The sequence below is a fragment of the Phoxinus phoxinus genome (genome assembly GCF_949152265.1).
Source record: "Phoxinus phoxinus genome assembly, chromosome: 5".
Lineage (NCBI taxonomy): Eukaryota > Metazoa > Chordata > Actinopteri > Cypriniformes > Leuciscidae > Phoxinus > Phoxinus phoxinus.
The window spans coordinates 32,361,424-32,382,623 of NC_136880.1; the positions used below are offsets into that span (position 1 = coordinate 32,361,424).

General features: G+C 37.6%; 3 protein-coding genes across 5 annotated transcripts; 2 read left to right on the forward strand and 1 right to left on the reverse strand.

The window, feature by feature from the left end:
- Positions 1-45: 45 nt before the first annotated feature.
- apoda.1 (apolipoprotein Da, duplicate 1) lies at positions 46-4,902 on the reverse strand. The gene is made up of 6 exons (XM_079612093.1): positions 4,848-4,902; positions 2,254-2,335; positions 1,466-1,594; positions 1,249-1,370; positions 1,048-1,133; positions 46-926 (listed from the first exon to the last, which is right to left on the reverse strand). Exons 3-6 carry the CDS (start codon positions 1,577-1,579, stop codon positions 691-693), a joined length of 558 nt encoding a protein of 185 aa, XP_079468219.1. The 5' UTR covers positions 1,580-1,594; positions 2,254-2,335; positions 4,848-4,902; the 3' UTR covers positions 46-690.
- On the forward strand, positions 4,899-8,106 carry LOC306998206 (apolipoprotein D-like). 3 transcript variants are annotated; one of them, XM_079612091.1, is made up of 5 exons: positions 4,899-5,087; positions 6,116-6,250; positions 6,540-6,658; positions 6,839-6,927; positions 7,022-8,106. In XM_079612091.1, the coding sequence occupies exons 2-5, from the start codon at positions 6,131-6,133 to the stop codon at positions 7,261-7,263; spliced, it is 570 nt and encodes a 189-aa protein (XP_079468217.1). In that variant the 5' UTR covers positions 4,899-5,087; positions 6,116-6,130; the 3' UTR covers positions 7,264-8,106. The 3 variants fall into 3 exon arrangements, with proteins under 3 accessions (XP_079468217.1, XP_079468216.1, XP_079468215.1); XM_079612090.1 differs by lacking the exon at positions 4,899-5,087 and adding an exon at positions 5,381-5,843 and having other exon boundaries at positions 7,022-8,041; XM_079612089.1 differs by lacking the exon at positions 4,899-5,087 and having other exon boundaries at positions 5,985-6,250; positions 7,022-8,041.
- Positions 8,107-10,080: 1,974 nt separating this feature from the next.
- LOC306999269 (apolipoprotein D-like) lies at positions 10,081-15,740 on the forward strand. The gene is made up of 5 exons (XM_079613811.1): positions 10,081-10,433; positions 13,110-13,244; positions 13,516-13,634; positions 14,584-14,672; positions 14,763-15,740. The coding sequence occupies exons 2-5, from the start codon at positions 13,125-13,127 to the stop codon at positions 15,002-15,004; spliced, it is 570 nt and encodes a 189-aa protein (XP_079469937.1). The 5' UTR covers positions 10,081-10,433; positions 13,110-13,124; the 3' UTR covers positions 15,005-15,740.
- Positions 15,741-21,200: the final 5,460 nt, after the last annotated feature.

Here is a 21,200-nt window from a genome sequence, read left to right on the forward strand (position 1 = left end):
GTTTCAAATATTGAAATAAAATTCTGGTGATCAAATGATTGACCACTTTTTCTTTTCTTTTGTCTCCATGTAGGGTTATACTCGTTAACTAAAGCTATTTTTAAAAATATTCCTTGAAATAAAATCTGAAACTGAAATCAAATAATATATATGAAAAAAAAAAATTCAGGTAAAGTACTAAAATATTTAAAACTATATGGATATAGTATGTAATTAATTATTATTGTTTTTTAATTAAAATGCCAACATAAACTTACTAAAACAGAAACTATAATATATCAATGATTCTGAAATCACACACAATGACATATATAGTTTTCTCGTTTCCAAATGGTACTAAGGAGTGCATGTGAATGGAAGGTACTAGATTATTTCATAGATACATATTTTCCTTTGTTAAAATGTCACTGAGAATCAAGGCAAGCAAGTTCACATGGCTTTGGTTAGTGCTCTAATTTATTTTGATCAATTGGAAACTTGTGTTTTCAATTCAGTACAAAACAGATGGATTACATTTCTGGTTCGCAGAAACTTGGGTAAAGTAATAAATCCAAGACTTTGTTAAATTAAACACTTTCATAATCCAAGCCGTGTTTAAAAGGAATAGTATACTACTTTTGTAGACCGCAGGTTGTTCAACACAAAACATCACAACATTGAAAACCGTATTTTCTAGTATAAGACAGTCATTTAAAGGTCTTTGTCACATCCCTGCTGTCTGCTTAAGATCATCCTGCTCACATCGATGTTGTTATTGGTGAAAACCTCTTTTCCATGGTCGACGGTGGCAGCAGGCAGGGATCGGGTGCGGCCCAGAATCCAAGCGAAGTCTACATGGAACAGTCTCAAGACATCAGTGCATGAATATACCAGTGCTGAATTCTCATAGTCGGTGGACAAAATCCAGTATGGAGTGTAGGGCAAAACTGTCAATTCAAGTAGAGAAGCAAAACATGAAATACGATTCGAAATGAATGAAAACTATACATGGCAATGGCATAGCATTTGATCTAGCAAATGCTCAAAAAAAGAAAATCAGCTTCGTACCATAAGAGAAACTGATTCCAAGCTTTGCAGGATTTTTTTTGTCTTCCACCACAGCTGTCCCGTCAATTGTTCTTAGCTCTCCTTTTCTAATAAAATAAAGTTTATTTTATTGATTATACAATTGTGTAAAGCATAATATGAATGTTATGAAATTATATTCAAAGTGACCTTTTAAATACTGCTTGACTTGTTGGTACTCACAGAATTTCTGAGCTCACTACGTGAGCCGTTCCATCCAGCTTTAGAGTAAAGTTAGTCTCAATGCATCTCCCTCGCTCAAACTGTGCTGGAAGTTTAGCGATCTCAAACCACCTGCCCATAAACTACAATAGGATGCAGACAAGCAAACTATTTAAAAAAAGATTAAGAGCAGAATAGAAGACCTGGTCATTGCATATGTTGAGGTGTAATACGCTACCTTCTTTAGGTTAAAGGCAGGTTGAGTAGTAGGTTCTGGGCACGGCCCCCAATGAGGCACCTGGGCATTTATGATGGGCAGAAAAAGGGCCAGAACAACCAGAAAAGCCTTCATTTTACTTGCAATGCCCTTTACCAAAAAAAGAAAAGAATATAATAGTAAAATATATTTGTGTTAATAACTAAATATTTGCATGCATTTTTAACAGCTGACACAAATAACGGAAAACATTTTCTAAACTTACCTGTCTTATAATTTAATACATATAATTCAACTTAATTTATATATTATTAATTCAAGTTGTATATCATAGTTTAAGGCTTCTGTGATGCATATATTTTTTTTAACTTTTTTTTTTATAGAAGTCTCATACAAGTACAAGTTTATACAAGTCTCCTATGCTCAAGGCTGAATTTATTTGATCAAAAATACAGTGAAAACTGTAATATTGTGAAATATTATTACAGTTTAAAATAACTATTTTCTATTTGAATGTATTTACAAATGTAATTTATTCCTGTGATGGCAAAGCTATAGATTTTCAGCATCATTACTCCAGTCTGCAGTCACATGATCTTTCAGAAATCATTCTAATATATAAAGAATAGCATATTTTTTTTTTTAATAAATCTTTTATAAAATTACAAATGTCTGAAATGTCATTTTTGATCAATTTATTGCATCCTTGCTGAATTTAAATGCATAAAATGTTATTGACCCCAAACCCATTACATTTCTTGGTGAACAACCATTGTAAAGAAGACAGTTTGACAAATACAAATCCTTACCTCTTAAAGATGTGCTGAATACTAGATGGACTGTGGAGCTCTGAGTATTTATTTGAATCATTCTCTCTCTGGGATCATGTGACTGCAGAAAAGACGTGTCATGAAAGAGTCTTTGTGATGCCACAGTTTATTCCCAACATGAAGTAAGTGATTAGGCAAATTGAAGTCATGAGAGGATGTTCCATTATGAATATCTAAACTAAATGTACACTGTCGCTTTGTCTAAATTGTCTTTTTTCTCTGTAAACATTCCATTTGTGTTTTTGAAGTTCAAGTTTAGGGCATAACTGTCAGGGGGAAAGTAAAAGTAAGTTGTGATGATCTGTGACAATGAACCTGCTTCTAAATTGAGCAGCTGGCTGAATGTAATTCTGATGCTGACAGATAGAGGGCGATATATATTTTATGAGGACGCTCATCTCTGTCTTATCAAACGCTTCGCTGCCAAAAACAAGCGGTGACACTTAATCCTAGCCTTTATTTGTATTTCTGAATCAATTCTCAATTAACCCTTTTAAAACTAATATTTAGTTTCTGCTGTTGTTCTCGTGTGGGACATGAGCATTGATTAAACTGAACTTTCTATTGTCCCTCTTCTCAAGGACCTGTATGTTACGTTATTGTTATTATCATTGGCTCCCATTAGGAGAGATGGACGGGGGGAGGCACACCTCATGAACTCTCTTTCTTAAATTATATCAAAACTGCCACTGTATTTCCCCCCAAAATGTATGCAGTAGACGTGTGTTTACATAAGGACCTTATCCTCACGTGTTGCGTGTTTTGCATGTTTCAGGTTTGTGATAACTTGAACAACACTAGTGTGATAAGAACATAGTGAAATATTCATGTGTGACTCAACCTCCTGTTGAGGATTCAACTTTCATAAAAAGAGAATAACATATTTGATGCCATGAGAAGAAATACAAAAAATAAAAAATGCAATGTAGTTGTGTTATTTATTGGCCAATTGTTTATTTATTTTTTGTATATCTTGGGTAACAAACAAAACAGAATTCATATTTATGGAGTAATGAGAATAAAGTTATCAGACTTGAAAGCCAAGCTTTGTCAAACCAACAGAAGCTCTATTGAATTGTGGAACTATAAAGCTTGTTGGATTCAGGCAGTTTCTTGAGAAAAACAAATCAGTCAGTCATAGATGTGCACAATTGTTATGTGTGGTCGTCCAGAAATTATGGCTATAGGATCCAATTGCAAGAAAGTCTTTGACAAACATATCCAAAGTAAATCCAAACCGAGCGAAAGCAGCAAGGTAACTCCAAACAACAAGGAAAGAAAATCCAAAACAAAGGCTGAACTGAAAGTATACTCAAAACATCCACAATCGACAACACCAGAAAAAAACAGGTCTTATATAGGTAAACATTAACAAGATAAGACACAGCTGAACGTATTACAACATTAGCACAGGCAATGGACACTGGAAAATTAAGTTCACAATGAAAAAGCAAAGTCATTGTGCACAGTAGAAGGAACTGAAGATCCCCATGGTGGAGCAGAAGACCGTAGCTGAGGCCCACCACGGTGGAGCAAGCAGGACTATAACAAACGGCACAGAAAGCTTAAGGTTGGCATCTGCGACTGTCAAAACAGGCAGAAAGTTCAGCAATGGCCTCTGTGGCCATAGCAGGACAGGCTGGGAGTTCAAGGGCGACTCCCGTGGTCATGATTGGGTAGACGAAGTTCATGGATGCCCTCTGCATTCGTATCAGGGCAGACAGATTGTTCATCGATGACTTCCGTAATCATGTTGGAGTGAACAGAGAGTTCATGAGCGACGAGTACTGATGTTAGCGGTGGGTCTGCCACACGGGAAATCGACCCCAAACGCCCATGGATAGTCTTCCTCAGTTCCGAAATGTCGATCATGATGGCTACAGGTTCTGGCATGTTGGCCGTGACAACAGGAAAATCTGGTGTGGCGCTCATGACGGCTGGAGACACTGCATGGTGGCCGTGATAATTAGGGACTCTGGCGTGACAGGTAGATCATGAATGGTGCGTTCATCCATGACACCAACAGTCAAAGCAGACCCACTCAGCTGCAATGCTTGGTTAAAGGATAATTCCGGTATTTAACACCTTGAGTCTATATTGTAGTTTGTTTTGGATGAACAAGAGTGGTGGACAACATTTTTTTGACAATGGTTCCTCTCTCGAGTTTTTGACTATAAAAGAATTGGCCATGGACCCATTTAACATTGGAGTCAATGGGCATGTCCGAAAATGTCATTAAAACAACCTTTAACATTAGTTTTCTAAACTGTGCAACTCACCGAGTGATTAGTGATGTTAGTTGATGTTCCAGAAACAAAAAGTGTTGCGAAATACAGTTTCTGTCGTGTTTTATTCGTCATTTTGTAAAATCCCATTGAATTCTGTTGAAGGACTGAGTGCTCGTTAATATAAATGCGCTACCGGAAACGGAAAGGGGGCTGTTTACATTTGGTCGATGTAGTCTTTTTGCTCGCTTCCGTTTCTCATAAGGCTAGCGAGCAGAGCAACTGTGCTCCGGGAGAGTAAGCGAAATAAACAAAACCTTGAAAATATTGAAAGACGTGACCACTGACCAGTGCAATATGAAGTTGAACTCGACTGTGACCGTGAGTGTCCCGCGAGACATAAACATCGGTTATCGCCATCAAGTGGTCGGAAGTGTGCTAACGCTTCAGATTCAAATATTGAGCGGAAGTTACACAGTTGTGAAGAGTCTGAAAAAATAGTTCCACTATAGCAAAATAAACGGATTGGAATCATATATTGCGACGATATATTGTTTATAATCGTCAACGAACACCACTAACCACTCGGTGAGTTTAACAGTTTTGTAAACGAACATTATTGGCTGTTTTAATGACATTTTCGGACATGCCCATTGACTCCAATGTTGTGTCCATGGCCAATTCTATTATAGTCAAAAACTCGAGAGAGGAACCATTGTCAAAAAAAATTTGTCCACCACTCTTGTTCACCCAAAACAAACTACAATATAGACTCAAGGTGTTAAATACCGGAATTATCCTTTAACATAAAACCAAAATAACAAGAAACAGCTGAACATAATCACAACAATCATGAGAACAGGCAATGGACACTGGGAAATGAAGTTCACAATGATAAAGCACATCCGAGAGGAGTGGTGTTGATCAAAGGCTGCGGCACTCCAACTGGTGGATGTAACAACAATGATTCAGAGATGGTGCTGGAGAATTAAACTTTAAATGATAAATTGCTACCTTTTTTATCAGTGTTTTGATTGTCTTTAGCTTAAAATGCATTTCTTCAGGCTAAAATGTTGCTTACGTGACAGAAATGGGACTTAGCCTAGATAAGCACATTCACACAATTTAAAGCTTTTATGTTCTGTCACAAAATAAATTATATTTTTTTCTTATATAAAATGTACAATCATGTAAAATAAGCTAAATAATTGGTCATTAAAATACTGACGGCACATGGATTCAAAGGAAACCTTTTGAGTATTATTTTAAAGCTTTAGTTTCAAAGATGTGGAAAGCTATACCCGTGACTGGTTGATCACATTCTTCTGAGAAGTTCAACTCAAGGTGTGTTTACTTAACCTTCAACATCAGTTTGAGCAGATGCCCAGGTTCCCCAAACCTGTTCTAATGAGGTTTATTTTAAGTTGAAGGGGGTGGAGTTAGTGATATAACCAAAAGATGTAATGGTCTATATATACTAAACTTTGTGATTGTTCTTTACCTTCCACTCTTGAGTCCAAATAGGTAAGGTGATGCTTGAAAATTGAGTCTGCAACTATCCAACCTTTAATGCACATTTTCTTATGCTCATTAAGTATGAATTTCTGTTTTTTCAGGTTCAAACTGAAAGAATGCAGGCTCTTCAGGTTCTGTCTCTGACTTTGCTGTCCGTGCTGGCGGTCAGCGCTCAGTCCACCCGCTCTGGAAAATGTCCAGAACCTCCTGTTCAGCAAAACTTTGATCCTGCTAGGGTAAACTTTTGCTTACTGTAAAAAATCCACATATTTAAAAACTTAAGTTCAGCTGCTGGCTATATAATTAACTTGGTTGTACAAGTCATTTAATCTTAAATTACTTTAAACAGACTTTTAAAAAAAATTGAGTTGAATCTCATATAACTTTATCATACTGAAATAAATCCCATATTGATAACAAAAATGATTAGTATCTATATAATTAGTATTTGTTCATATGAAACTTCATTTTCATCACAGGACAAAATCGTGTTGCATAACTTTTTATCATTTTGTTCTTTTATAGTACATGGGCAGATGGCATGAGATCATGAAGATTCCATCCCCGTTCCAGTTGGGCGAGTGCTGCCAGGCCACTTACACTCTGAGTGACGGCATTGTCCTGGTTCGGAATCATGAGCTTCTGTAAATATTGATGAGAAAATAGTACAATATAAATAAAATATCATACATTTGTTAATATTCAGAATATAACAAGTATATAAAATAACAAATAAAAAATATAAAAATGGATTCTGATATTCAGAATATTCAAACGAATTTTGCACTTTCTTCTGAACATCTTTTCTCTGAACATCCTCACAGTGCTAATGGCACTATCAGCTTCATTGATGGAACTGCCAAGATTGTAGATGCATCAGAGCCTGCCAAACTTGAAGTCAGCTTCTTTGAAGGTATAAGTCTAAACAAATCATTCTTTTCAGTTGGTTTATTTTTTTTATTTTTTATGAATCTTTGATTTGAGTTATCCGTGATGATCTCTTTTAGATGCTCCTCCTGGACCTTACTGGGTGCTGGCTACTGATTATGATGAATACACCCTGATTTACTCGTGCTCTGATTTCGCCGGTCTCTTTTACGTTGAGTATTCCTGGATCATGAGCAGGACACGCACACTTCCCAAGGAGACCGTCTCTGAGCTGTTAGACATCCTCAAATCCCAAGGCGTCAATACTGATGTTTTTACTGAGACCGACCAGAGACCAGGACTGTGCAGCGGCATGCCTTAATACAGCCTTGAATAATGAGCTACTGTGAGATGTGTTGTGGTCTAATTACTTTTCAGTTGACATTATAAAGTTAATCATGCAAATATTCAACTAGCTATTGTGGAATTTTTGTAGGTTATTCTCTTGCAAGAAATGCATCCTTTCTAAAATGTTGCCAATAGTTAACTATTTTAATGATGACATGCAAATTACATTAATACTACATACATTTGAAAAAGAAGTGTTACCAATAAGATACAATGAACTGCTCTCAAAGGCCTTAACCTTGGCTTCAACCAAAATTATACCTTTTAACTTCTGTTAACTTAATTGCAAATCAAACTAACTATGTTTGTAGCATAATCCTTTCAATTTTACTCAGAGAGAAAGTTTCCAACATAGAAAGACACCTTGTAAATGGAACTTTTTTTGGAGTGCACGGCCTGTGGGATCATCTGCTAAATTCCATGGTCTGCATTCCATGAATACTCTAAATTGAGCTCAATCACTGCTCTAATCAGATCATTTATATTTCTTTGGGATATATGTCTGAGTTGTGCAGCTGTGAAATTGATAAGATAGTGCTTTGCGATCCTTTGTCTCATGATGGGTTGATGACGAATACTGGATGTTGTGGAACAAGTGGGATGAAGTGATAAACTGAGGCCAGGAGGAGAAGCCCACTCCATGACAGTCCTGTTCACACAGTGTTTTACAAGAAACATATTTTTATAAATTCTATAATATTATTAAAATGTGGGACAGGCCCTTGAGAAAAGAGTCTCCGTCCTTTATTTACAGAAGTTTTTTGACATATTTTGTGACTGATCACACAAAGTTTACATGTTGTATTTGAAAAGTAGCTAAATACATTGCTACCCGTATATTGAGCCTACGTGACCTCCTTTTTCCCATTTATTGACTGCTACGCTGATCTAACCACTGACTGATACAACAGCAGTGCTGATCACAACACCTGTCATCATCCAATCACGCCCCCCATCACGCGCATCAGACCAATATTAGGCTACTCTGAGAGTGTGTGTGACCGTGATTATGTGCATACATGTCAGTCACTCTTTATTACAGTCTCTGGTCCGTCAGCGCGGCATCGCTCGTCAAGTTCGTAGAGAGCTTTATTATTCAGTCCATTTTAAATTCTGATTTTGGCCGCATCTCAATTCTCAAATGAGTCAAAACATAGATTTATTACCTATGAAGTTCAAGTAAATGCGCTAGAAATACGCGCTCATTCAAGGATGTGCATTTATTGCATGAACGGAGAAACACAGACACCTGCAGGATCTCATCTGATGGTACATTAGCATGTTATAATCTGTCCCAGAGCAACGGCACCGCAGAACGAGTGTAGCCTTTATATCTATAGACGTTTTTAAATCTGAAAACTCCAAAAAGCAACGAAATTGTCAGACATCACATCCATTAGTGCATGTTCACAGAGGAAAACCACTGGAATACAGCGCTGGCTGTTCTCTCGAACGACACTCGACGAAAAACGGCGGAATCCAAAGCCTTGGGCGAAGTAATGGGTCACGGGTGTATTAAATTATATGAAATAATCCCGAATAAAAGCACAAACACGGCAGAGATGGCAAATTCAGCTGCTGGAATTTGCTGAAGTGAAGTGACTGCTAACCGGCTAGCATTTACATCAGCGGGAATCCGCCTGTCACTCAAAAGTGGACACACCCTTAATTTTGCAGAACTTTAAATATTAATCAACTACACGGGCGAGTTATAAAAAAATGCACCCCCCTCACAGTTGTTATGAAGGGCAAAGTTAGCTTTATAGACCAAAGCCACAGAGAGAACCAGGCTGTAAACATGTTTTGTTCTGCTGTAAAGTTGGGCATTTTAACATGGGGGAGATACAGATTTGACTCCCTTCTGCAGCCAGCCTCAAGCGGCCAGTCGATGAATTGCCGTTTAATTCACTTCCGTGTTGGTTTCAAGAGAGAGACGGGGAGGTTGCCGCTTGTACGGGACGCATCATCTTACTTGTAAATACGGGACGATTCCGTATTTTAAGGGACGGGTGGCAACCCTAAGCGACATCAGAAACGAAGAAAAACTAAATAATGACTATTGTAACGCTTGACGTAAAGCAAGTCAAAGAAACGCGAGCCGATCTGACAAACTTACATAGTGTGGTTATACAGCAGATTAGGGCTGCAAAGCGAATCCAGAAGTGCCTTTCACCCTGTTACGACTTGATGAACCCCTGATACAGGAACATTTTCTGTAGTGTTGCTTTAAGGTTGTGCCTAGGGTGTCTGGACAACCACTGGATGACATACTCTGCCCTGCAGCGTGAATCAGCCTTTTAAATTTCAACCGCCCGTTGGGCTCATTGTGTTGTCTCCTTCTTCATCGAGCAAGGATATGTGAATATTGCCTTTACCTCAATTAAATAAGATGCTTCATTATTCAAACACAACCTACAACTTCCTTGTCTAATGTGACATAATTGTTCTGTCTAACTGAAGGGACAGAATAACGTTAGCTGATAATTCATGGAGTTTGCGATCTTGCGTAAATTACAGTAACTTACTGGTGTATGCTAACGTTAGCTATTTTAGTATTCATCCTTTAATCCTTACCAACCTTTATCGCCCGGCTTTCGACTACGCTCCCTGTCTGCCATGTACAGAACCCGGTTTGGTTGTTCTTTGCTTTTTATGATTTATTATACTCAAAAGAAATGTGTATATTTGTTTATTAAATTTTTATCTTTTTTTCACAAAAGACTTTTGGAAGTGCAATTGTTACCATGCAGTTATAATAAAGTTGAATTAACGTAACCTTCTGTGTTTTTTCTCTGCAAAGTGCACACTTGCAGGTGATATGGTATGATATGTGCTAACTGCCTGTCAACATTATATCAAACAACAAGGTATTTTCATACCTTCGCGCACCCTGCTCACGCCAACATCACACAAGCTATGCAGAGTAAGATCAGGCACCGCAACTGAAACAGGAGCAACCTTTTACAGTTCTTCCTGGACCAAAGCAACAAGCTTATGCTGCTTTCACACCGTAACTACCGGTACTCTAATTTGGAAGAGATGGAAACCTGAGACGTTATCAGAGCGGTTTGTTCATCGAATTTATGCATTTCAATGGCAGCACTATCAATGGCTAAATAAATCTGCAACAGTCAGGTGGTACAGGTCAGTGCTCTTTACTTTCATTATTATTGTAATATTACTGTATGTAGACATAATTTAACAGGTAATTTAACACTATGTCTTCGGTTTTGTTTTCTCCCTGCTGTAGGCTATGCGTTCATGTGTTTTTGAAGGAGGCTTGGCTTGGAGAGAGCGCTCTGAAGGGAGGGTGGGATTTTACTAAGCTAGCCCTATATTGCTAGCCGCTCCGAGAAATGCCTACCGTACCTTTAATATATGCACACAATCACTTTTACTCGTTCATATGCCTATGTCGAAAACAGCTCCATGAAATGATTCTTGTCTCCTCACATTCAGTTATGAATTAGCCTACTACAGTTTATGCCCAACATGAAGTAAGTGATCAGCAGCCATATCAGTGATATGGTCAGCAGCCATATCACCCTGCAGCCCAAGACTGGTTGCCCACTGAAGCTAAGCAGGGCTGAGCCTGGTTAGTACTTGGATGGGAGACCTCCTGAGAAAACCAGGTTGCTGCTGGAAGAGGTGTTAGTGTGGCCAGCAGGGGGCGCTCACCCTGTGGTCTGTGTGGGTCCTAACGCCCCAGTGTAGTGACGGGGACACTATACTGACAAAGAGCGCCGTCCTTCGGATGAGACGTTAAACCGAGGCCCTGACTCTCTGTGGTCATTAAAAATCCCAGGATGTCTTTCGAAAGAGTAGGGGTGTAACCCCGGCATCCTGGCCAAATTTGCCCAGTGGCCTCTGTCCATCATGGCCTCCTAATCATCCTCCTATATATACTGATTGGCTTCATCACTGTCTCCTCTCCACCAGTAAGCTGGTGTGTGGTGGGCGTTCTGGCGCAATATGGCTGCCGTCGCATCATCCAGGTGGATGCTGCACATTGGTGGTGGTTGAGGAGATTCCCCCCCTTCTATGTAAAGCGCTTTGAGTGTCCAGAAAAGCGCTATATAAATGTAATGAATTATTATTATTATTATAAGTGATGTTTCGTTAATGAATATCTAAACTAAACATACAGTGTCGCTTTGTCTAAACAGTCTTTTTTATAAACATTCCATTTGTGTTTTTGAAGTTCAAGTTTAGGGCATAACTGTCTGGGGGAAAGTAAAAGTAAGTTGTGATGATCTGTGACAATGAACCTGTGCTTCTAAATTTAGCAGCTGAATGAATGTAATTCTGATGCTGACAGATAGAGGGCGACATATATTTTATGAGGATGCTCATCTCTGTCTTATCAAACGCTTTGCTGCCAAAAACAAGCGGTGACACTTCATCCTAGCTTTTATTTGTATTTCTGAATCAATTCTTAATTAACCGTTATTGTGGGACATGAGCATTGATTAAACTGAGGAACTTTCTATTGTCCCTCTTCTCAAGGTCCTATGTTATTGTTATAAGCTTGGCCCATTAGGAGCGAGGGAATGGGGGAGGCACACATGAACTCTTTCTTATATAAAAACTGCCACGTGCAGGCTATTTCTCCCCAAAATGTATGCAGTAGACATGTGTCTTTACATAATGACTGTATCCTCACGTGTTGTGTGTTTTGCATGTTGCAGGTGTTTGTGATAACTCAAACAACACTAGTGTGATAAGAACACATGTGTGACTCAACCTCCAATTGAGGACATACGTTTCGTAACAAAAGGATGAATGGAAAAACATTGAATAACTTCATGGATATTATGTGAAGAACTCAAAAACATTTGAGTTTTATTGATATATTGGCCAATTTATTTTTTATTTAATATATCATGGGTAACAAACTAAACCGGAATTTTCAAAGTTTCGAACCTTCATTGAAGACTATAAAGTCCAAATGTTTAAACATTTTGGGTGTAATTTAATTCTAGAAAAGGAAAAACAATATTCACCCTTAAGGTTGCAAGATGCAATGTGACAAAACATAAAATCCAAATTCATAGAGTAATGATAATAAAGTTATCAGACTTCAAAGCAAAGTGCTTTAAACCAACATAATTGTAAAAAGCTTGATGGATTCCAGCAGTTTCTTCAGGAAAACGTAAATCACCGATAAATCACACAATGATTCAGAGATGGTGCTGGAGAATTAAACTTTAAATGATAAATTGCTACCTTTTTTATCAGTGTTTTGATTGTCTTTAGCTTAAAATACATTTCTTCAGGCTAAAATGTTGCTTACGTGACAGAAATGGGACTTAGCCTAGATAAGCACATTCACACAATTTAAAGCTTTTATGTTTTGTCACAAAATAAATTCTAATTTTTTCTTATATAAAATGTACAATCATGTAAAATAAGCTAAATAATTGGTCACTAAAATACTGACGGCACATTGATTCTCTGAAAATCTTTGAGTTTTATTTTAAAGCTTTAGTTTCAAAGATGTGGAAAGCTATACCCGTGACTGGTTGATCACCTTCTTCTGAGAAGTTCAACTCAAGGTGTGTTTACTTAACCTTCAACATCAGTTTGAGCAGATGCCCAGGTTCCCCAAACCTGTTCTAATGAGGTTTATTTTAAGTTGAAGGGGGTGGAGTTAGTGATATAACCAAAAGATGTAATGGTCTATATATACTAAACTTTGTCACTGTTCTTTACCTTCCACTCTTGAGTCCAAACAGGGTGATTGCTTTGAGTCTCCAACTATTAACCTTTAACGTACATTTTCTTGTTATGCTCATTAAGTATGAATTTCTGTTTTTTCAGGTTCAAACTGAAAGAATGCAGGCTCTTCAGGTTCTGTCTTTGACTTTGCTGTCCGTGCTGACGGTCAGCGCTCAGTCCATCAGCTCTGGAAAATGTCCAGAACCTCCTGTTCAGCAAAACTTTGATCCTACTAGGGTAAACTTTTGCTTACTGTAAAAAATCCATCTATTTAAAAACTTAAGTTCAGCTGCTGGCTATATAATTAACTTGGTTGTACAAGTCATTTAATCTTAAATTACATTAAACAGACTTTTAAAAAATCGAGTTGAATCGCATATAACTTACAAAAAATATTATTTTGATGAGTTAAAGTAATGTAAAAACATAAGTTACCATGACTTATTAATCATATATATTTATACAAAAATCCTGTTGCATAACTTCTTATCATTTTGTTCTTTTATAGTACATGGGCAGATGGCATGAGATCATGAAGATTCCAGCCCCGTTCCAGTTGGGCGAGTGCTGCCAGGCCACTTACACTTTGAGTGACGGCATTGTCCTGGTTCGAAATGATGAGCTTCTGTAAGTATTGATGAGCAAATAGTAGCCTACAATATAAAATATAATATGTGACGCTGGATCACAAAATCAGTCATAAGTCACACGGGTATATTTGTGGCAATAGCCAACAATACATTGTATGGGTCAAAATTATCGATATTTCTTTTATGCCAACAATAATTAGAATATTAAGTAAAAATCATGTTCCATTAAGATATTTTGTAAATTTCCTACCGTAAATATATAAAACATTTATTTTTGTGAGTGAGTGCAGCACAGTCGTGGACATAAACAGAAATTTAATTTTTGAAAACACATTTCATTTGTATAGAGAGTCTGGTCTCTCTCCATTGACAAGCGTTAACTTCCTTGAAGGCGGGTACTCTGTTGAAGTTTAAAACTATTGGATCTGCCCAGAGTCACTCTGGATCTGCCATAACCAATCGCTAATGTTTGGTTGTGACGTATGACGACTCAAACTAGCACACGACCTCAACGTCATCGTTCTCAGCCACGCCCTCTGTTCGCCGATTGGACCGGTAAAAAAATGACTGGAGAAAACCCAAGAATATACCACAATCCCAGACGTAGTACTTAAGGAAAATGAAAATTGAGCGGAAGTACGTAGGAGGGCGGAGTCAGGCTATTTATTTCCACCCTCATATTCCAGATTTTCAAATAGTTGTATCTCGGCGGCCAGATATTGTCCAATCCTAATAACATCAATAGAAAGCTTATTTATTCATCTTATTCACGATGTATAAATCTATAATAAAATAAAAATGACCCATGTGACTGGTTTTGTGGTCCAGGGTAATTTGTTAATTTGGAAAATAAGAAGTATATTTACAAATAAAATAATAAATAAAGTAAAATTTATTCTGAATTTTGCTGTGAATCATTGAGTTTTGCACTTTCTTCTGAAATGGCTCAAATGAATTTAATATATTTTCTCTGAACATCCTCACAGTGCAAATGGCACTATCAACTTCATTGAGGGAACTGCCAAGATTGTAGATGCATCAGAGCCTGCCAAACTTGAAGTCAGCTTCTTTGAAAGTAAGTCTAAACAAAGCATTATTTTCAGCTGGTTTATTTGATTTTATTTAGGAATCTTTGATTTGAGTTATCCATGATGTTCTCTTTCAGACGCTCCTGATGCCCCTTACTGGGTGCTGGCTACTGATTATGATGAATACACCCTGGTTTACTCGTGCTCTGATTTCGCCGGTCTCTTTCACGCTGAGTTTTCCTGGATCATGAGCAGGACACGCACACTTCCCAAGGAGACCGTCTCTGAGCTGTTAGACATCCTCAAATCCCAAGGCATCAATACTAATGTTTTTACTGAGACCGACCAGAGACCTGGACTGTGCAGCGGCATGCCTTAATACAGCCTTGAATAATGAGCTACTGTGAGATGTGTTGTGGTCGATTTTATTTATTTTTAATACATTATTATTATTTTGTTCCCCGTCATATTCACACAACATATTCTCAATCACTGGTTTGTGGCATGAGAAAGTGTCGCAATGTAAACTCAGTTGACTTAGCTCATAGAAAACCTCATACAAAATATAAATGTGTGAACATAAAATATAGATATGAATTAAAACAGACCAGATCATGGTAACTAATAATAATAGCATCTCCTGGAGAGATGAACGAGCAAATGTAAATTGTTCAGATCAGTATTTGATCAGCAACTATTTATAATGATTTATTATAGTTTTTATCTGAGGTGAATCAGAGTATATTGTGTAGGTATAAGTTACGAGATCTTGCTTCTGTAGTTTTTTTGTAAAATTTCTCTTCACAGTATTACTTTGTGCGAATGCAATGTATCACACTTCTTTCATTAAAATAATCTTGGATCTATGACACATGGATCTCTGCTTTGGTAGACTTTCTCTGACCACACAGTTCACACAGTGCTTCACAGGAAACATATTTTTTATAAAGTCTCTTTATAATATTATTAAACTGTGGGACAGGCTCTTGAAAAAATGGCCTCACTGCTATTTACAGAAGTTCTTTATCCATTGGTATCAAGATTTGACATCTGAAGCCAAAGGCACTTCTTTCATGAAAATGATTACACAATAAAGTTTACATAGGTTGGATTTTAAAAGTTAGGCTACAGCAAAATACACATTAAGAATAGGGCTGGGTATCGATTCAGATGTTTCGATTCGATTTCGATTCACAAGCTCTGAATTCGATTCTCGATTCAATTTCGATTCTAAATCCGATTTCGATTCCCGATTCGACTCAATGAATATAGATTTAATACAAATCCTATATTTATTTATTTTTAAACGGTGAACATAAGTTTACGAGTGGTTAATTAATAAAAAGAAATAGAGCCACCCACAAACCTGTATATTAAACTCTTTTTATTTTAGGTAATAAACTATTTTTTTGCCCAGCCCTAATTATGAATAACAGTTCACGAGTTCACACTTACAAATAAGTCAGATAGAATAAATGCGAACCCAGAGTACTCCCCCGGTATTCCTGGTTGTGAAAGAATAAGCCAAGAGTGAGGAGTCTGGGTGGTGAAGGATGCTGAAAACTGTCAAGGAATGTTAGGTGAGTTGACAGAGTGAATATATATATGCTTCCTCTCATGCTGATAGGGTAGACATGGTAATTGTTTGATTATTTGAACATACTCCTCCCGAACTTTGTTTAAAACATCATTAAATGATTTTGCTGGGTTACTAACATAACCTTGGTTTCCTGAGATAATGGGAATGAGCATGACTGAGAAGCGGCAGCGTTGACTCGCATGCAGCTGTAGAGCACGGCAGAGCACACTCCTTCCCGTTATTTCAGGGAACCAAAGTTACATTAGTAACTGGAGTGTTCCCTTTCGAAACGGTCTCTCTCTCCCATTTTGTGAATCACGTTTTGGGGAACAATATACCATAGCGCCGTGCTACAAGCGCAGAACAAAAGCTGTCCTATGGGCCCAGTCTGGAGCCAATACGAGGACCCTAGGAAACATAGGCTAGTTACGAGGCTAGAGCCTCAGCAAACACAGTCAAGACCGGCACGTGCACTGCCCTCAGGGAGCCCAGCTTGCACTGTGCCCATAGGAGGAGACGTCTTGCCATTTTGTAAAGTGACCACAACCTAAGGCCACCCTGCAATTTATGAAGACCACCACCGCCATGTTGTCCGAACAGACAAGGACGTGGTGCTAGGGCTGGCAGGAGGGTTTTGAGAGCCAGAAAACTGCCATCATTTCGAGGCAGTTGATATGCAGGCGTTGCTCCAGGCTGGACCAGAAGCCGAACTCCAGTCTGCCCTCGCACAGAGTTCCCCAACCCAAGTTGGAGGCATCTGTTGTGAAAACCTTCCTTCTGTAGTTCAGGCAATGCTTGCCCAATATAGGCAAGGATCCTTCCAAGGGGCCACAGGTGTGACACAGCGATGGTCCACCTTGAGGCGATGGAACTCAGGCTTTTCACTTTTTCTCCTTTTCCATCACCAAACCTATTCAGAAACCTATTCTGCTCACAGAAAGGTTCGTTTTGGCAGGCTGAAATACCATAGGCAAACGTTAACAAATTCGGAGAAAATGGAGGTCCAACCCCCCACAGCCTGATTCACCTAATGTGATACCGTTTCGAAAGGGAACTAGAATTTATTGTAATCAGTTTGAATTATTCACACTTTTTTAATATGCACACATTCACGCATAGTCGCATACTCATTTGCATACCTAATAGGCCTATGTCGAAAACGGCTCTGTTAATGTTTCTATTTGTCACATTTAAAGCTACAACATGTAAGATTTTTGTAATAAAATATCCAAAAATCACTTGCACAGTGTGATATATTTCCTGCAGTTGTGTAGTTCCCAAAGATTTTTAATTTCAGAGAAATTCCCATTTTAAATAATGGATTGTCCCTGGCCCCCTGTTCACTTGTCGCCTGTCAGTGACGTAATATCCGCGTTATTCCTGGTTTCAGCTCGTACTGCCATAGTAACCAAGGCGATAGACGCATAGGATAGACGTTACGTCTAGCGGCACGCTCACGCTGTTGTTTCGTTCAAACATTATGGACCATGGCAAGCAGACTTTGGGACAAAAGGAGAAATAAAACGAGGAACAATATTGGCGTGGCGTTTTCGAGATGCCAAGAGCTCCACATCCGTGACAAAGTTCGACTTGACAGAGACGCCACTCTTGCATGAACTTTATTAGACAGGTGAGCAAATGTACATGAAACAATGTTATATAGCTCAACATGATGAAATGTTAGAATATGATCAGTATGTTATTTTAATGTTGATCTAGCTTGCACTAGTCTCATACAGACAAACTAACACATAACATTATAACTTTCAACACACTCAAATGCAGTTTTGTGTGATAGTGTTGTAGACCAAGTGAAACAGTGCTGTGTTAGTTTAATTCATCTAATAAACTGACCTGTGTGAGTATTAATTCAGCACTTGCATGTAATTCGGTAGAATGAAACGTCTTTATTCCTTTATATCCGTGGGACTCGCGTGTGGTGCTGATATCTGTCTAAGCCACCATCAGTGTGTTGATGGCTTAGGCTGAAACGCGTCTGTGTGGACATGGTGTAAATAAATATATGAGATAGAATGCGGTTTTTCATCTTTATTTGACACATTTTTTAATACTCGCACCCAAAAACGGTTTGGGAGTTGAGCGCGCCTGTTCTCAGTACTGATATAATGTCTCCCATTAGCAATCGCGCCCTGATTCACCACAGTCATGTTAAAAACATCAATGTATTCACTCATCCATAAACATTATTAGATCCATCAGCTTGACGACAAGTTCCATAATTCCGCTTATGCGTCATAACCTACGCCTTTGTTATTGTAAGAGATTAGGTTTAAAAATTACATATTGTAGCTTTAAGTTATGATTTGACTTGCATGTGTCCACATCTCCACTTCAAATATGTGAAATCCGACCAAAACAAATCTGATATTAAAAATAATTTAACTTAAACTCTTCTCTTTTTTCCTTAAAGTAAATAACTGACCAATTAAGATTAAGAGTTCAAATTAGTAATAGCTAATCTCTAAAATTCTGAACAACAGTTTTTTACAAAATTACAAAAAATATTGAACTATTAAAAACCAGCTCACTGTAAAAGCAAACAAATAGCATTCACTCAGTCAGTAAGGGAGTAGGCTAACTGACTCATTCACTCATACTCTTTTTTTTTTTTTTAGTCAACAGTTACTAATTGTGGTATTAGATGAGGTTGTTCATCCCACATGTCTAGGCTTTAACAGCATCCGAGACAATTCTGGTACAGTTGATACAGTGGCTTTCAGCTGTACCCCACTGACCATAGCACAATTCTCTAAATTGCACAATAACACTAAAATAAACTTACATCAAACAACATTATTCAGTCTTTGCAATCAAATCATTTGCAAAGATAAAATCAATTTATGAATTGGTCTTATTTGAAATGATATGAAGACATTTTCTATATGGCCACATTTATAACCCTTGAAATAAATATGTCTATAATCTACCAAATTGTCTTTGTAATTTTTAGTTGGGCTCAAAGGAAGGGATAAGGGCATTTAACTAGAAAACTTTGGGATGCATGACCAAAAAACAGTTATGTTACACAACATGCAAAAATAACTTTTTATGTAATCTACGATTACACAATGTTCAGAGTAATGTTTTATGACAATTATTGAGAACTAGATGTCATTTTTTTATTCATTCTTCAATGTCAGTTGGATGTGATTAAATGTCTAACCAGCTGTTCTTGACAACTACAATTGTGTGTCATTCCCCTTATTAGAGAATGAAAGGATCAATGTTTGTTTGAATGACCTTTGTGTTTAACAAGCCCCCTATGAACAGATGTGAAGAGCCCCAAACTCAGTCCAAGGGTTACTGCCATAGCATGGCTTTTTTATCCTTCTAGAATCAAGATCACATCCAAGATCACAAGTAGGTTAGAATGCCCCCCTTCTCTATTACTTTTACACAGTATAAGAAAGTTGAATAATTAATTAGATAATGTAACAAATGATTTTGACTAAAACTGCTAAAACTACTTTTTGGTGTTTATATCCATTCAGGTGAAACTGAGAGAATAGGCTTGTGGACGAGGCCGAGGGAGAGAGAACGGCGCGAGGCCGGTGTCGTGATTACTGATGAGCAACACCTGCGCCACGCACTGGTCTCGTATCTCTCAGCAGGAGGAGCGACGACAGTGAAGAGCGAGAGAGGAACAGGCCTGGACTTTTATTTTTATATTAACTTTATTTATAAGTCACTGGGAAGTCTGCAAAGAATATTTAAAATGTTGAGTCGTTTCAACCCATCAAACCCAATCGCTGGGTTTAAAATTTAAATTAAACAACCCAGCATTTTTTGAAGTGTAGGCTAGTTGCAGAGTTTACATGTCTATTTTACTGTGTAAAGAATTATGAAAATAATGTATTATAAAACTAAACCAGTATATCCATCTGTCTAAAAGACGCCATAGTTCATAGGTCTATGTACACAGTAAATAACGGGATGTCCTGTAGGGGGCAGAGGTCACAGGTCTTCTGTATTTGGCATGTATTAGTGGTCACTGTGTGGTTACACTTTGTGTTTATTTATCGTTTATTTATCTGTTTAATTTCAATGGAGAGTTCCCTTATCCTTTAGCATAATTTGGACTTCACAAACAGAGTTGTTTTGGGGTTAAACCCCTTGTTATCCCTTTGCCTCACTGTGACTCTATAATACAGTGCACAAACAGGCCGGGCAGAAATCCCTCTTAAAAAGCTTACTCCACACAGATTCTTAAATTAGTGGTTTACATGTCTTAATACTCTGCTCTCTCGAAGTCTAAGCACTTTATTCGTGATTCTCTCTTTTTGGCTGATATGAGTCCACAACATGTGCAACGTTTTGGTCTAATCGTGCATCTCAGCAAACACTCTACTGATAACCAACAAGAACGGCTGATGTCACACTGCAAATCACCTGACTCAGTTTTAGATTCAAAAAGGGGGACCACATAAAAAAAAACTTTTTCCAAACAGTAATTCAGTGACATTTCACACAGTAAAATCACTAATTCTTAAAGTCCGCGTGAACCGGAAGTTGCAAACGACTTTTCAGACTTTGATTAAAGATAACTTCGGCAAACATTTTTTTTTCCGTGTATTAACTTGCACGGATTAATTGTTCACCACAAGACTAGTAATATCCGCTAACAAAGTAAATAGGGTCAATTTTGATTTCATGCCGACTTTAAGGTGATTGTTTAATTTATGCCACATTGGTGTGTAGTTATTTGGATTTTTGATTTAAAACAATGTAAAAATTTAAGTTCATCCAAAAAGATTGTGATAATTTGCGATCTAATGTTTAAAAAAAAAAAAATCTTTGTTTCAATTTTTAGTTTCAACTGACCATAGAAATCGAATTTGTTCAAACAAACAAAAATTCAGTTGAGAAAAAGTAAATCGATTACTTTTTTTTTTTTACTTTGATCCATCGAGACAAAAAGTGTTAAAATGCAATTAATAGATCTATGGTTCGTTCAGAATTTTATTGTAGATATTGT